This window comes from Lepisosteus platostomus, chromosome 9, assembly GCF_059453375.1.
Source record: "Lepisosteus platostomus isolate fLepPlt1 chromosome 9, fLepPlt1.hap1, whole genome shotgun sequence".
NCBI lineage: Eukaryota > Metazoa > Chordata > Actinopteri > Semionotiformes > Lepisosteidae > Lepisosteus > Lepisosteus platostomus.
Genome location: NC_142619.1, coordinates 44513051 through 44527617, shown reverse-complemented (window position 1 = coordinate 44527617; position 14567 = coordinate 44513051). Strand labels below are relative to the sequence as shown.

General features: G+C 36.6%; 1 protein-coding gene across 1 annotated transcript in view; it reads left to right on the top strand.

The window, feature by feature from the left end:
- The window catches only part of LOC148655051 (zinc finger protein 800-like), a gene marked incomplete at its 5' end in the record, with an annotated part of 48105 nt that extends 34282 nt beyond the window's left edge, over window positions 1-13823 (top strand). The window contains 4 exons of the mRNA XM_088646613.1: window positions 7862-7957; window positions 8045-8188; window positions 9508-11191; window positions 13085-13823. Of these exons, the coding sequence (XP_088502739.1) occupies window positions 7862-7957; window positions 8045-8188; window positions 9508-11191; window positions 13085-13118 (1958 nt within the window). The remainder of the gene's footprint in view (window positions 1-7861; window positions 7958-8044; window positions 8189-9507; window positions 11192-13084) is intronic.
- Between the last annotated feature and the right edge of the window lie 744 nt (window positions 13824-14567).

Sequence of the window (14567 nt, the reverse complement as noted above, 5' to 3'; positions counted from 1 at the left end):
AAATGTGTGCCTGCTGCCAAGGTATCAGGTATTTTTTGTATGCGTGATTGAACGCCTAAGACCACATCAAGCTCTTATTTATGAGTATGGCTGTACCTTGAATCTTGTTTGCCGTGGTCTTTAATGTGTCCTCTTCTGTGGAAATTGTGAACATTAAGTGAGTCCATTTTGTTCAAGAAACATGTCACAGCTGTCTACAAGCAGTGTTTCCTAAACCATGGCGAGCAAGGTGCTTCCAAGGGTAATGTCAAACCATGAGAAAACGTATTGTCAAATTCACCCGAAACAACATTTTCTAGCTCTTTATCTTTCGTTAGCACCCGTCAGAATAAAAATTAATCCAGATGTTAAAAATTGAGCTGATTTAAATATTTTAATAGTTGTATTATTCATCACCAAAGAAACAGTACGCTCCATATACCCGTGCCTTCAAAAGACAAAAGAAAATTATTTTTAACAAAGAGGTGACTTAGACATTAAAAGCTAACTTCATTACATCACAGTACAACGGTCTTGTTTCCACTGCTAGTCCCCCGCTAGTCTCAAATATTCTAGCTATCCCTTGTTTATTAAGGTTTTGTTGTTAGATCGTGCTGTTTCGAGAGATCAATAACGCAAACGTCATTGCATCATTATGATGCCATCAGAGCTTTCATGGAGAAAATTCAGCTTTATAAACACCAATGATTACGTTGCATTTGGAGGACTAGGGGTTTTCCTGCTTAATAGCTTTCTTTACACACCTTATATTTCTCACTATTTTCAAGTCTTCTCCTGCCCTTCCTGTGATTTCTGCCTACTTTCTTTTAAAGGATTTTGCATTGTTCTCAGTCTTCCGCCATCTGTAAGTATTTGTTATACATGTACTGTACTAACCCCAGCTATTTCTTCACTTCTGACATTGGTGTGTCATGGCTTCATTTCATTCCTCCTGTGCTAAAGATGATCAGAATCAGCCTCTTCCCTGGCCTTTAACTGAAACCAAAAAGGTGCTAGAATGAGGTCTACACATATTTGTGCTGTTATGCGATAAAAGGCATTAGAGAGGGAAGATCAGGCTAATTCAGTGTGGCTACACTTATCTCTTTAAACAGTATATTGAAAAACCACAGACAGTTCTGAGCACGTGGAAGAGTAATGTACAGCTTTATTAAACAAGCCTTCAGAAAATGTAAGTTTCTTTTCTAACCAGTATTCAGATCACATTATACACGCTATCTTTGGCTTTTTATACCTCCCACAGCATGGCTGAAACGTGCACTGTGCTTATTCTGATGAAATTTAATTTATTTACAGCTTAAGACAAGGATTTACTTTATGGGAGAGATGAATCTCCGCTATATTTGAGAGGTACTGTGGATGTTTAAAATATTTTTCCAAGGTGATTATACCATAGATGTCCCCTTTTCAGTGTTGGATTTGTACCATGGCTATGTAGAACAACTTAGCTGACATGGCTGTGATGCCCACCAGCATGGAAAACCAAGGCTAAAAGTGACACCTGCAGGGCAGCAGGAGGAAGTGTGTGGGTACATGTAGTTGATAGCCTGTTAAAGTAGTCTGGCTCATTCCTGACGATGTCTGCTTCTGGAACTGTCAGTGTAACTTGTTTTTCCTGCCCGTGATGAAAAAGTTGAAAGTTGAAAACCCCAGACTGCTACAGTATAGCTGTTTTTTAAATTAAAGTGGTGTGTTGTCACACTGGTTTGAATGTAAGTTGCTGTGCTGCAGTTTGTAATAAATTAAGTGTGATTTTATTTTTATGACTGGAGTAAAACTACATTTATGGATGCTGCTGGTATATATCAAATGGAATGATTCAAGATTGCATGACAGAAAGAACTATTACATGACTAATGATTAGCCTAATAAATTTGTCAGCATAGTTTGACTAGTAAGCATTAGATTCAACTCCAGAACAGGGCCGAATTGCTTAAATATTTTTTTTTTATAATAAAGCTGTTCCCTTAGTTTGTAGCACATCTCAGTAGTTTTCACTTATTTTTAGATGTAACAACAGTTAAGTATGATAATTGGAAACAATATTGCAACTTACACAAACTTTGTTTCTGTCATTACAATGCTAAAATATATACATATATTGAATTCTGTTTGGCTTCTTTTAATTTAAAAAGTCACTATAAATGCTACTCTTGTTGGCAGTCTTATGGTGGCATTTCTTCAATGTATGTTTAAAAAGACAGGGCTATTAAGAGCCACTAATTGGTGGAAATTTAGGTCAAAATTATCCCTTACCCTTTCATAAGTGATAATCAAGAAGCAGGCCAAAAATCTATTTAATAAAATTACTGTGAAGACAGAATGCAACACTGAACATTTTTTGAAAATACTACTGTAATTGCCACAATCTGGTATTGTATTTTTGTACATGAATCAAAGTTTGTGAAGCATGTAATAAAATTGTAAAAGTTGTAAAAACATTTTTTCTACAAATATATACTTTACAGTGTGTAAAAATGATTGAAGTGCCATTCTAGGTACCATATGTTCCAGTTTTAGGTCTCTGTCTGGGTGGAAGTGTTTCTGTTCTGAAGTGTTTCTGGGAAGATTGCAAAGAAATCAATCTAGGGTGATTTATTCAATAGTCTTGTTATATCCTGAAAGAGTGCTATCTTTGAAGCAAGCATTTGTTTTCTAAATTGTGCTTAAATGATCGAGTTTATACAGATCTTCAGTTTGAGGATTCCAAAAAATATAAATGGAAAATAAGATGTTGCTACACTTCCTACTATGTAACATAATACTTAAAAAACGTAATATGAAGTAGTTTTAGTATTTTAGGTTTTTAGTTCTGAATTGTATGTACATTACGTTTAAAAAAATTACACTAAGCAACACCACAGCAGCCCACACAAAATCCTCAAGAGACCTTTGTCTTCTGAAGAGAAGAATATTATCATTTGCCTGTCATATAGTGTCAGCCATCAAAATGAAGGTCACAAGTTCATTTAGATGGATGTGTTAGTGGTAAAAAACAGAAAGTCTCTTGAAATGTCTGAAATTATGTTGACATACAAAGAATCCTTTCATGTGTGAATTAATTCTGAATGTAATGGGCTGCAGTATCTTATTTCTCGTTTATAAATCATAAATCACTTTTTTCAGGGTGTGCAGGTTCTGGTCAGCTTCTCGCAGTTTTTGCTTTAGTTACTCATATAAAACAGGAGAATAAAATAAAACCGGTGTTGTCCGAAGAAGTCCTCTGCACATGAAGGTTATTTTCTTGCCATTTTGTGATTGTAATAATATCATAGCAAGATGGAGAGGAACTCAAACAGGTCACATTTTTTCAGACTCATGCTGCATTGTTGCAGTATGATATTTTAATCAGGAGACAGAATATATGACAATAAGAAAGATACTGACTATTTCTGATAGAAAATAACCTGTATTTATGGCTTATTTCTGTTTCTATTACAGCACATTCATTACATTTATAAGCTGATAAATTCTTAATATTTTCTTTTTGTAGAAGTCTGCATGACATACTGCCAGTGACTAGAGAATTTGCATTTACATCCTATTTTCTTTGCTTTCTAATTACTGGTTTCAGATCAAGATTCCTGTGCTTGTTCTGTCATATATATTTATAATGTATATCCCTCTCCAGACACTCAATAACATTCTCAGAGCATTCTACAGGAAGTGGAAGTCAATTATGTTTAAATTAGAAACTTGGACGCTGCTCTTCCTATTAAAAAATATATATTTTACATGCTTGAAATGTAATAAAATACCCTCTAGTTTCATAACCAACCCAAGTGTTTTTCCTTGGGGGCATGTGAAGGTTGTGCAGAGTTTGTCAATGTGCTAATTAAGGTATATTGTAGATTAGACTGGTTTCCCCTTTTATTCCAAGAGTAATCGTAAATGCTATTGTAGGTACAATTACCTTAGAAATTGCAAAAGAAGGTTAAGGATTCAAATTATACATTGACACATCAATTTTATATCTTTTTCTGTTCAAAATAACAGTGGGGTGCTTCAATATCAAAGCTGAAGCTAAACAGGTGTGAGCCTGGTCAGTACCTGGATAGGAGACCTCCTGGAAAAAACTACGATTGCTGCTGGAAGAGGTGTTAGTGGGGCCAGTAGGGGGAGCTCACCCCGTGGTCTGTGTTGCTCCTAATGCCCCAGTATAGTGATGGGGTCATTATACTGTAAGAAAGGCACTGTACTTCAGATGAGATGTATAACTGAGGTCCTGACACTCTGTGGTCATTAAAAATCCCAGGTGTTTCTCGAAAAGGGTAGGGGTGTTACCCTGGCGTCCTGGCCAAATTTCCCATTGGCCTTTATCAATCATGGCATCCTAATAATCCCCATCTATGAATTGGCTTCATTACTCTGCTCTCCCTCACAGTGATAGCTGGTGTTTGATGTGTGTACTGGCGCACTATGGCTGCCGTCACATCATCCAGCTGGATGCTGCACATTGATGGTGGTGGAGGGGAGTCCCCATTACCTGTAAAGCACTTTGAGTGGAGTGTCCAGAAAAGCACTTTTCTGCACAATTGTTATTAAGTAGAGATTTTACAAAAAGAATTGCATTTTAGTACGCTTTCAGGGCATAACAGGAAGGTTATCTCAACAGTCAACTTTTTTGTTTTGATGTATTAAAAACATGAAACATGAAGAAAAGCAAGTTTAGTTTAGTTTGTCAAAACGCATTAAAAACGTAGGTGCTAGAATTTTTATTTATTCTTGTCATTTTTGTTGAATTAATTTTGTTTAAAAAATGTTTTGTGAAATTATTTTTATACATAAAAAGTCTCAAAGTTATTGATATTCCCTTGCCAATGAGAGAAAATGCTTTATACAAAGGTCTATTGCTGTTTTCAGGAATGTAACACATGTAAAGCTTCATCACACCCGAAGCAGTTATAGCAAAGTGGAAGAGAATACCTGTCAATTCTTCTCTGGAAATACTTTAAGTAAATAAGCACGCTAAGCGGTCTTCTTGGCTGTATTTTTTCAGTGAGTTAAAGGAGGTTTACATAAAATACAATTAGCTCTACATAATAATAGCCTTTATTTTATACAGTGACTTTACATTTACTGAACATGACGCTCCAGTTGTATTTTGCTTTCAAAGAACCTCCTATAGTATGCTATTTATTGTATGCAGGGACTGTCCAACCACTTTAAACGAGTTGCTGATCATTTCAAATGAAAACATGCTGAAATCTTCAGAGATAGACATGATCATCATCGTTTAATTTAGCATTTGTAGGGTGGATATTGGAAAATTAACACATGAGCAGATAAGGGAGATGTGTGCATTTAGAGACAGGTGTTTATTTTTGTTTGTTTTATGAAAAGCAAAAAAATAAATGTGGAAGAGGACAAATAAAAACATCCTGCTGCAGCAACATAATCATCCCGTTCCACAGGGAGATAAGACTGCGGTTTCCTTTATGTATAACCTGAGGGTGAAAGTAGCAAAGAATCTAGAAATGTGTTCCTCAGTTTCTCTGCAGCTTTTATGCTCGCTGTCCTTAGATTTCCATTCTTTGATTCACCATGACTTGGATATCAAAGATAAATAATGTATATATAAAATATCTGGAAATACAGTTGAACAAATAGGAAACATAAACAGCATTTCATGTAAAATGGATGTACAGTATTCTTCGTCTTGTATGAACTACAGCTTAAAGTAAAATAAGGAATGTTCAATATTAGTTTGAATACTAATCCTTAATGTTTTTTAAATTAACAGATTTATAAAAACTACAAATACTGTAAAAAGGATTATTTCAAATATGGCTGTCATACATGGACAAATCTATTCAAACGGTCTCTGTTTCTGTATTTGGTTACATGAATAACTTAAGTTTTATTATAGTCAGTTGTATTGCAAACAACATTGAATTTATGGGATTTTTTTGCTTACTGATAGCTTCACCTTTCAACACACTTCAGGAGAGGTGACAGACATGGCCAGTACAGCGCTGATCTTCTTTTTTGCTCTTTAAGAAATTATGTACTTGACTGTGCACTTCAGATTATTGTTGTGCTGAACAGTTTTTCTTTATCTGAGGAGCTTATGATCACTATGTATCACTTCAGTCAGCAATGAAGTGTTGCTTGGGGCTTTTAATTTCTTTCAGTCATGCAGAATGTTCTGTTTATACCCTGAGGAGAAAGCTAGCTCAAGCCATGATGTAACTAACATCAATTAACTGCTCATTGTAGGCTTCCCCCTTTTGCCTGTATTTAACTTTTCATCCCAGATTGGCAAACCGTTATAAAATATTTGTTCACTTTAAATGTAATACAGGAAACTGATTTTGACCTTTATGGCTTTGCTTGTTTCTTACTTAGTTTGTGCAGGAATGAGAATGAGTTTAGAATTTATAGTACATATCCCTTGTGGATCACTGTTAAAGATTAAGATTTTTTTTCCTGCCTGTAAATATTAACAAGCTACTCTGTAGGCAGACTCACAGACCCAGACTATCAGGGCAGAATTTAGGACACAGCAGTCATGTCTTAAATAAAGTATTCTTTACGAGTATTCAGCTCAAATGGTAAACATTTTTTTTCAGTTCTGATCAGTTACATTGTGCATAGCCAGTTTATCCTCAAAGTTTAGTCGCCATAACTTGCCACAACTTGGTACATTTCTGTGCTCTGACTGGGACTTCAACAAAACCCAGAGCCTGTTTTTAGAAATGTACTCCTTTGGGCAATATATCTGATTTTAGTGTTTTTTCTTTTTAATGGATAAAATATATGTTTTAAATAAACTGCAGTTATTGTACAGTGTCTTAATATATATTTGGTTCTGTGTTTTAGTATTGAGTTTTTAACAGTTAAAGAAAAGTGTAACACATCAAGTGATACAAGTGAACAGTGTAGTGTCTAGCTGTTCTCTTAATTAAATTCACATTATGCACACCTTGCAAAATGAAGCATGAAAGATAATATCTAGGTGGTCATCATGCAACTTCATGCTGTTTTAAAAAATTAGTTGATTTATGCCGAACACATTTTTATTATGGACTAGTACCATGGCGATGCAATTCATAAATGCATTGTGTATAAATAAAGGGAAATTACCCAGGACTGCATATTAACTCAGTCTTGGATAACATTTTGTGTAATGAGATGCAATAATTCTGGCAGCTGACCTTTATGGGAGGTGGGCAGACTGTCAGCAGTAATTGCCTAAATTTGTTAATCCGTTAACCTGTCAGTTTTATTGACACTAATGAATTACAGCTTCCCAAACTTGTTGGACTGTGAAGTCTATTGCTTAGTAATAGGAGTTTGTTTAGGTCTGTATGCGCAGGGTTGTGTAACTTGTATTTATTTTACGCATACACTGTGTAGAGAGCCCTATCATCATAAATTGATTTTTCACAAGAGCTAAATAAAGATAAATTTGTATTTGTTGCTTTCTTTTCAAGACTGGAAACAAATTGTTGAATGACAAAGAACCAGATTTTACTACAGCTGTATGTTTTTCGAACAGGGTGCTGAAATAAAATGAGATCTAAAAATGTTAATCTTATTTTACTGTTTTTTTTTACTAATGAATGTGCTCTTCTTTTTCCTTTGTGCACTTATCCCTTAAGTATCCATGTAAGAAGTGTAATACTTTTTCATTGAACATCTGGTCATTTTTAGCATAGATGGTTGACTTCTGTTATTGAGAAAAAATCTCTGAGCATTGACATCCTGGTTAGGAACAGACAGACTAAAATAGGATGGTTTCTGCAACACAATCATAACACAGTTTGCTTGTTCCTTGTGTGCTTGCCAGTGAATTTGATTATATGATGATAATGTAAAGTGGCTATCCTGTTATTATATCCTTTTCATGTATTTTCAGCTTATATTGTGGAGCCAGGGGATCCTCCTTTATTGCAACAACAACTTCAGACATCAAAGTCCGGCATTCAGCAGATCATTGAGTGTTTTCGATCAGGTATTCAGATTGCTTTACTATTAATACTGTAAGTTTTTACAATGCTGTTTGTTACAGTATTCAGTAATGCAACATGTTTGTTTTAAGGAACTGCCCAACTCAAGCACATATTACTGAAGGAAGTGGACACTATCTTTGAATGCAAACTGTGTCGAAGTCTCTTCCGAGGCCTGCCCAACCTGATCACACACAAAGAGTTCTACTGCTTTCCCAGTCTCTCTCTGGGGGATGGTGAGTTGATTTATGGCTGGACCAAGTTCTGGAAGGGCCAGTTATGGAATTGTGATCATGGAACATCTGATCATACACAATAGCAATTTCGTAATGTGTATTTTAATTTAAATCCGTGCTTACCACTTTAAACCGTAAGGGACTGAATCATAGGTACTGTTCCAGAATCAAACCAGCAAGACTGTGTGTCTTTTTAATTTGTGTACATCACATTCCATTTAATAAGCTAAATAAGCTGAATGGATTCCTCTTATTTAGATACTTTGTTCTTATGCTCTAAATGGTATAAACAGAGAAGTCTGAACAGCAGCACCAAAGACACACAAGTTATAATTTGTTCATACAGCGCTTGTACTCTTTTAAGATTTATTACTTAAAGAGCACCATCACACACCCTATACATAATGCAATTTTTTTGTTTCTACTTAATGTACAATCATAAATAACCTGTTATTAGATAATCAGTGTTAACGTAATAGGCATTCTAAACCCAAATTTGTAGAAATCCCATCTAAACTGCTTCTGGACTGATTTGGAAAGTGGAAGCCAATTTGAGACATTCTTTTATCAACCACTTTTTGTTGAAAGTTCTCTTCGGCAGTGTTTGTGTGGTGGTACCTAAGACTCTTATTGAGGAGAAGAAAAGACTCTTTGTATAGAGCAGTTCAAGGGTCTCGTTGTTGTAACTATTCTAGTTTTATCTTTCTGAAGCAAACTGCAGGGGGTGTACACTAAGGATTCATGCAGTAGTATATCAACCTTATGCACTCCATTATCACATTTGAAAGACTAGATGGGGGATTTAAATTTGTGATCACACTAGCTCAGCTTGTCTCCATCTTCAGAGGGAGAGCATGAGAGTTTCTGCTGTGCCTGTGCAGCTGCTGCATGCTGTTGAGCTGGGTTTGAGCCCAGACAGGCAGCAGCAGGTGTGTGTTAACTTGACACTTTACCGTTAGCTCTCCTAGCATGTGTGCAGCAATCGATAATAACTTTAATCAACGCTTTATCTTTATCAAGGGCTGGAATAATTACCCAAGACTAGAAAATGTTTTAGTTGCCACTTTCAACCTGCTGATTTTGCAACATGTCGATCTAAGAGTTGTTCAAAGCTGACCTTTTATTATGTAATGTCTGTTGTAAATTAAGACATCCTCGCTATACTGTAGGTGGAAACCCTCAGCAGGTTTAATCAGCAGGGAATCCTTTCATGCCGTATGGATTTATCTAGACCAAGATGTTAGAATGTAAAACACACTTCATTTTACATTTCATTTTGGTGTTACGCAAGGCTAACATCGTTATTTATATCCTTCCAGACTCTGTGGCCTCAAACGACAAACAAAGCCAAGCCATAAAAGATCTTTTGGAAGCCATATATCCCAGACAGGATAAGCAAGAATACACTATAAGACTGGAGCCTATAGAAACTAATCAAAATGCAGTGTACCAGTATGTCTCAAAAGAAGAAGACCAGAACCAGACAACTGAGAAGTACAGTAGTCTTCCTGTGAATGTGGAAGTCCCAGTTCCTGAGCAACAAGTAGCTGATGACCTTCCAAGTGGAGAGGCTGTGGAGCCTCTTCCTGTAGAAGACCTTAATAAGGATGTTGTTAAAGTGGCACCTGAAGGGGAAACAGTGGAGCCTGATCTCCCTCACGAGGAGAGTTTAAATGGTGAAATACTCGGGCTTCATGTTGCTTGCTGCCTCTGTGGGAAGGACTTTAATTCCAGGCGCAGTGTTCGACGCCACGTGAAGAAGGTGCACAAGAAAAAGATGGAGGAGTTGAAAAAGTCCACAGAGACCAAGAGGGTGACTTCTATCACAAAAGGACGTCCAAGGGGTGCACTGATGCCATCAGCTAGGAGCTGCCCTGTTTGCCAAAAATCGTTTGCAACCAAAGCGAACGTTCGGAGACATTTTGACGAGGTCCACAGAGGGCTAAGGAGAGATTCCATTACTCCTGATATTGCCACAAAACCTGGTCAGCTGCTGTCCCTCAAGACCAGTCCCTGTCCTCAGAAAATGACAGGAACTCCAGGAAGAAGGCCAAAGTCATCATCAAAGGCTGAATACAACCTCACAGCCTGCAAGTGTCTTCTGTGTAAAAGGAAGTACACATCGCAAATCATGTTGAAGAGACATATGAGAATAGTCCATAAGATGACCAAGCTGGAGAATGGGTCAGCACCTGCTCCCAGTAGCGCAGAAATAAAAGTGAAAACTGAACCCTCTGATACAGTGGAACACCACAATGAATCCACACCTGTAAGTCAGTCTCCTCAAAGTGAAACAAAGGGCGGAGGACAAGCAATAGAGAAAAAAAGCACACCAACAGTTCCGAAGAGTAAGATCAAGCAGGAGAGTGATAGCCCCAAGTCATCTAGCCCTACCACAACAACAACAACAGGACAGAAGGGAAGAAGGCCCAAACTCTCTGTGGGCTTTGATTTCAAGCAGCTCTACTGCAAGCTTTGCAAGCGCCAGTTTACATCCAAACAGAACTTGACAAAACACATTGACCTGCACACGGATGGGAATGAAATCTACATCAAATTCTATAGGTGCCCACTGTGTCCCTATGAGACACGTCGCAAGAGGGATGTTATCCGACACATTACGGTGGTGCATAAAAAATCCTCTAGGTATTTGGCAAAGATCACAGCCAACCTGGAGAGCCGGGCAGTAAAGAAGCCCATCGAAGTGGTACTTAACACTGTGGTAAGAAGGGGTCCCCAAAGAGAGGAAAATAAGCTTGCCAATTCAAAGCATGATGGGATTTCAGGGTCTCCATCCAGCAGGAAACATGAATCAGCTGAAGTTGGAACTGAGGTTAAATTCACAAAAAACTTTTCTCTTCACACGTGTAATAAGTGCGGAAGAGCCTTTGCTAAAAAGACTTACCTTGAACACCATAAGAAAACGCATAAAACAAGTGCATCCAGCTCACCTGAAGAAAGCAAAACCAAAGGTCGCAGCACACGATCAAAGGCCCTAATCTGGTGAGTGTACTGTATAGGCACTGTCAAATCAATCACAAATCACATGCATGCATTAATACACACTCAAAAGTTTGAAAACACCATGTGGAGAAAAGTTGAGGATGACAACAGTATTTTTTTTTTACTCTTTTTCATGACAATCCATTTATCATGCAGTTATATATACATACAGTAGAAACACACATGTAGTGGGTTTATGTCTGGCAGTGTGCCGTCACACATTTAGTGCCTATAGAAAGTCTGCACTCCCTCTCTAAAGTAACATTTTGTGGCCTAACAGTCGGAAATCAGAACACATTAAATCAGTATTTACACATTGTAACAGCAACCTTCAAGTGAAAAGCAGTTGCTCATACTTTTGAATTGATTACTTTTATAACTTTAATTTAATAACTTTTGATGTAATTACAAATGAAAATGTAGAAAAATGGGTTGGATAAGCGTACACACCCCTGAATAAGTGTCTGAAGCACTTTTTTGCTTGAATTGGAGCCATAATTCTTTTTGGATAGGTCTGCACCAGCTTAGCCCACCTAGTGCTTGCCCATTCCTCTTTCAGAATTGTTCAAGCTCAGATTGCAAGAGGACCGTTGATGGTCTTGAACCTTTCACAGATTTTCAGTTGGATTGAGGTTAAAGCTCTGACTGAGTCACTCGAGGAGGTTTACCTTTTTGTTCTTTAGTAACTCCAGTGTTGCTTTGGCTGTGTTGTTTGTTGCTTTGGGTCATTATCATACTGAAAAGTGAACTTCTGTCCCAGTTTCATCTTTCTCGCAGAAGGCTGCAGGTTTTCCTTCAGGACTTTTCTTTTTTTGTTCTGCATTAATTTCCCCTTCTCTCCTGAAGTGTCCCCATCCCTGCAGATGAGAAACATCCCAGTAACATGAAGCTGCCATTGTCATTCTTCACAGCTGGGATGGTGTTCTTTAGGTGATGTGCTGTGTTGGGCTTGCGCCAAACATAATACTTTGCATTTAGGCTAAAAAGTTCCATTTCTCAGACCACAAATCATTTTGCCATAGATTTGCAGTATCACTTTAATGCTCGGTTGCTGTTTTTTCCAGTAGTGGCTTCTTTCTTGTCCTCCTACCATACAGGCACATCTGTTAAGTACCTGGGATATTGTTATCACCAGTTTTGACCATGATAGCCTGTAGCTCTTTCAAAGTTGCCGTTGGCCTCTTGGTAGCCTCTATAATACGTCTCCTACTTGCTTTGTCATTCAGTTTAGATGGAAAGGCCTAATCTAGATAGGGTCTTGGTGGTGCGATACGCCTTCCACTTTTTAGTAATTGTCTTGACCATCCTGCAAGAAATAATTAAGGCCTTTGATATCTTTTACATCCATCTCCTCCTGTCTTTCCACAACAATATACCAATGTCTTTCGATAGCTTCTTGTTGCCCCTGTTGACTCTTTACTTTGAGATGCACTACCCAGCAGAGAAGACCTACAGGAACATCTGATTTTATTCTGAAATCATCACAGTCAGTACAGTTGAACATAGGTGGAGTTTAATTTGCTTGTTTTGCAATTTGGATAGCAATGGGTTACACCAGAACTAATTTATAATTGCTGTTACTAAGGGGCGTGTAAACTTATCTAACCCATTTTTCTAGGTAAAATTAAAGTGAAATATCTAATTTAATGTTGATTACAGGCTGTTAGGCCTCAAAATGTTACCCTGGAAAGGGAATGTAGACATACTATAGGCTCTGTATATACAGTATATACGCCATCCATATATAATAGTATGTGGATTTACGGTATGCTCACATCCTTGTTTCAGTCACAGAAATGTTTAACTTCTGAAAGGTGATTTACTTACAGATTTGTTGCAAGGGGAAAGCAGACATAGTTACACATTTTAATAATGTTTTGTGTTGCTCCACAGTGACAGTCCTCTTTGCCTCTTTGGAGTAAATTGAAGTGTCTGTAGGGAGCAAATTGAATCAAGCAGAAGCGCAACTACTGTGTAATTTTCTATGTTTGGCTCTCAGATCTGCTTTTGTTCAGCACTTTTGATTCTTAAAGAAACATTTTGCTTGTGGATATTGTTTTTTTTATAGATCACATTTTTGCAACAGTAAAATGGCTTCTTTTGATCCCTTTGTAGCATGTATATAGATAGTTCTACAATGTATTTCATTTTTTATTTTCATACATATATTTCATTTTCATACCTATTGACTTGAAGTATAAATATATTATATTCAGTATAAGAAAATCTGCAGAATTGAAAAGTAATGTATAAACATATTACTTTGTCTATTTAAGAAGACAGAAACAGAAAATAATAATTAATTTAATTGTACTTCAAAGTCATTGTCAGTTCTCAATAAAAATTTAAAGTTACATAAAATTAGCCAAAATAAATAATACCCTTCAATGTTATGCACCAATTTAAATTAAAATTTCCTTTTTAAACAAATTGATTTGGCATTTTGTCAAATATTTAATTGAGGAAAGCTCGCATTTCCTCAAAGATCTTATCTTTCTAAACATTTCACGATGCAGGCCATGTAATTTGTGTATACACCAGAAATCTGTAGAAATGCTGCCCTATGCAATAAAAAAGTAGTTTGCAAAATGTTTCTATTAGGTCTGCACTTTTATTTAGTGAATACAATTAATTTTTAACTTTACCTTTTATAGGTGAAAATTATTTTTACAAGCCTGTGGAATTGTGCCTGTTTCCTTTTGATTCATTCCCCAAAGATGTATTTTTCCTGATTTTCTTGCCCAAAAATATTAAGAATAAAAAGTAAGTAGAAATCGATGAACCCCCATCTCTTTACCCATGGGATGCTGCATAATGTCTTTATAAATGGTTCTATGTACTTGTCAGGTACAGGTTTTCAGTGCTCAATGTAAAAGTAGGTTGCCTAAAAAACATGACAGCTGCCAAAATGTCTATATATGCCTATGTATGTAAATCTTCTGAGAGAGACTCTTGATTGATTCTGCCTCTAGGTCTGTTTTCCTTTTAAAGAGCATACAACACCAACTAAATTGCATATTTCTGGTTAGTTTTTCCTATGTCTAACATATTTTGTGAAACACACTATCTGGTTCCGTCACCATTTCTTGCTTTAGAATTTCATTATTATTAAAACTCGTCTTAAAAACTGGTCAGCCACTGTTAATACTGATACTATCAATAGTTAACCACAGTAAGACAACAAATTAAATATAATAGATGTTTCTGTCCAGTGTTTTAAATATTCAAAAGTACATGCTGTTATCATTTTAAGACAAGTAGTTAAAATGGTTTTAGACTAGAGCCTGTTTTACATTATATTCAGTGGATGTTTGTTTGCATGTAGTGTAGGGGTAATAATATCACACCTGTATCAAATGTACATCTTTGATCAATT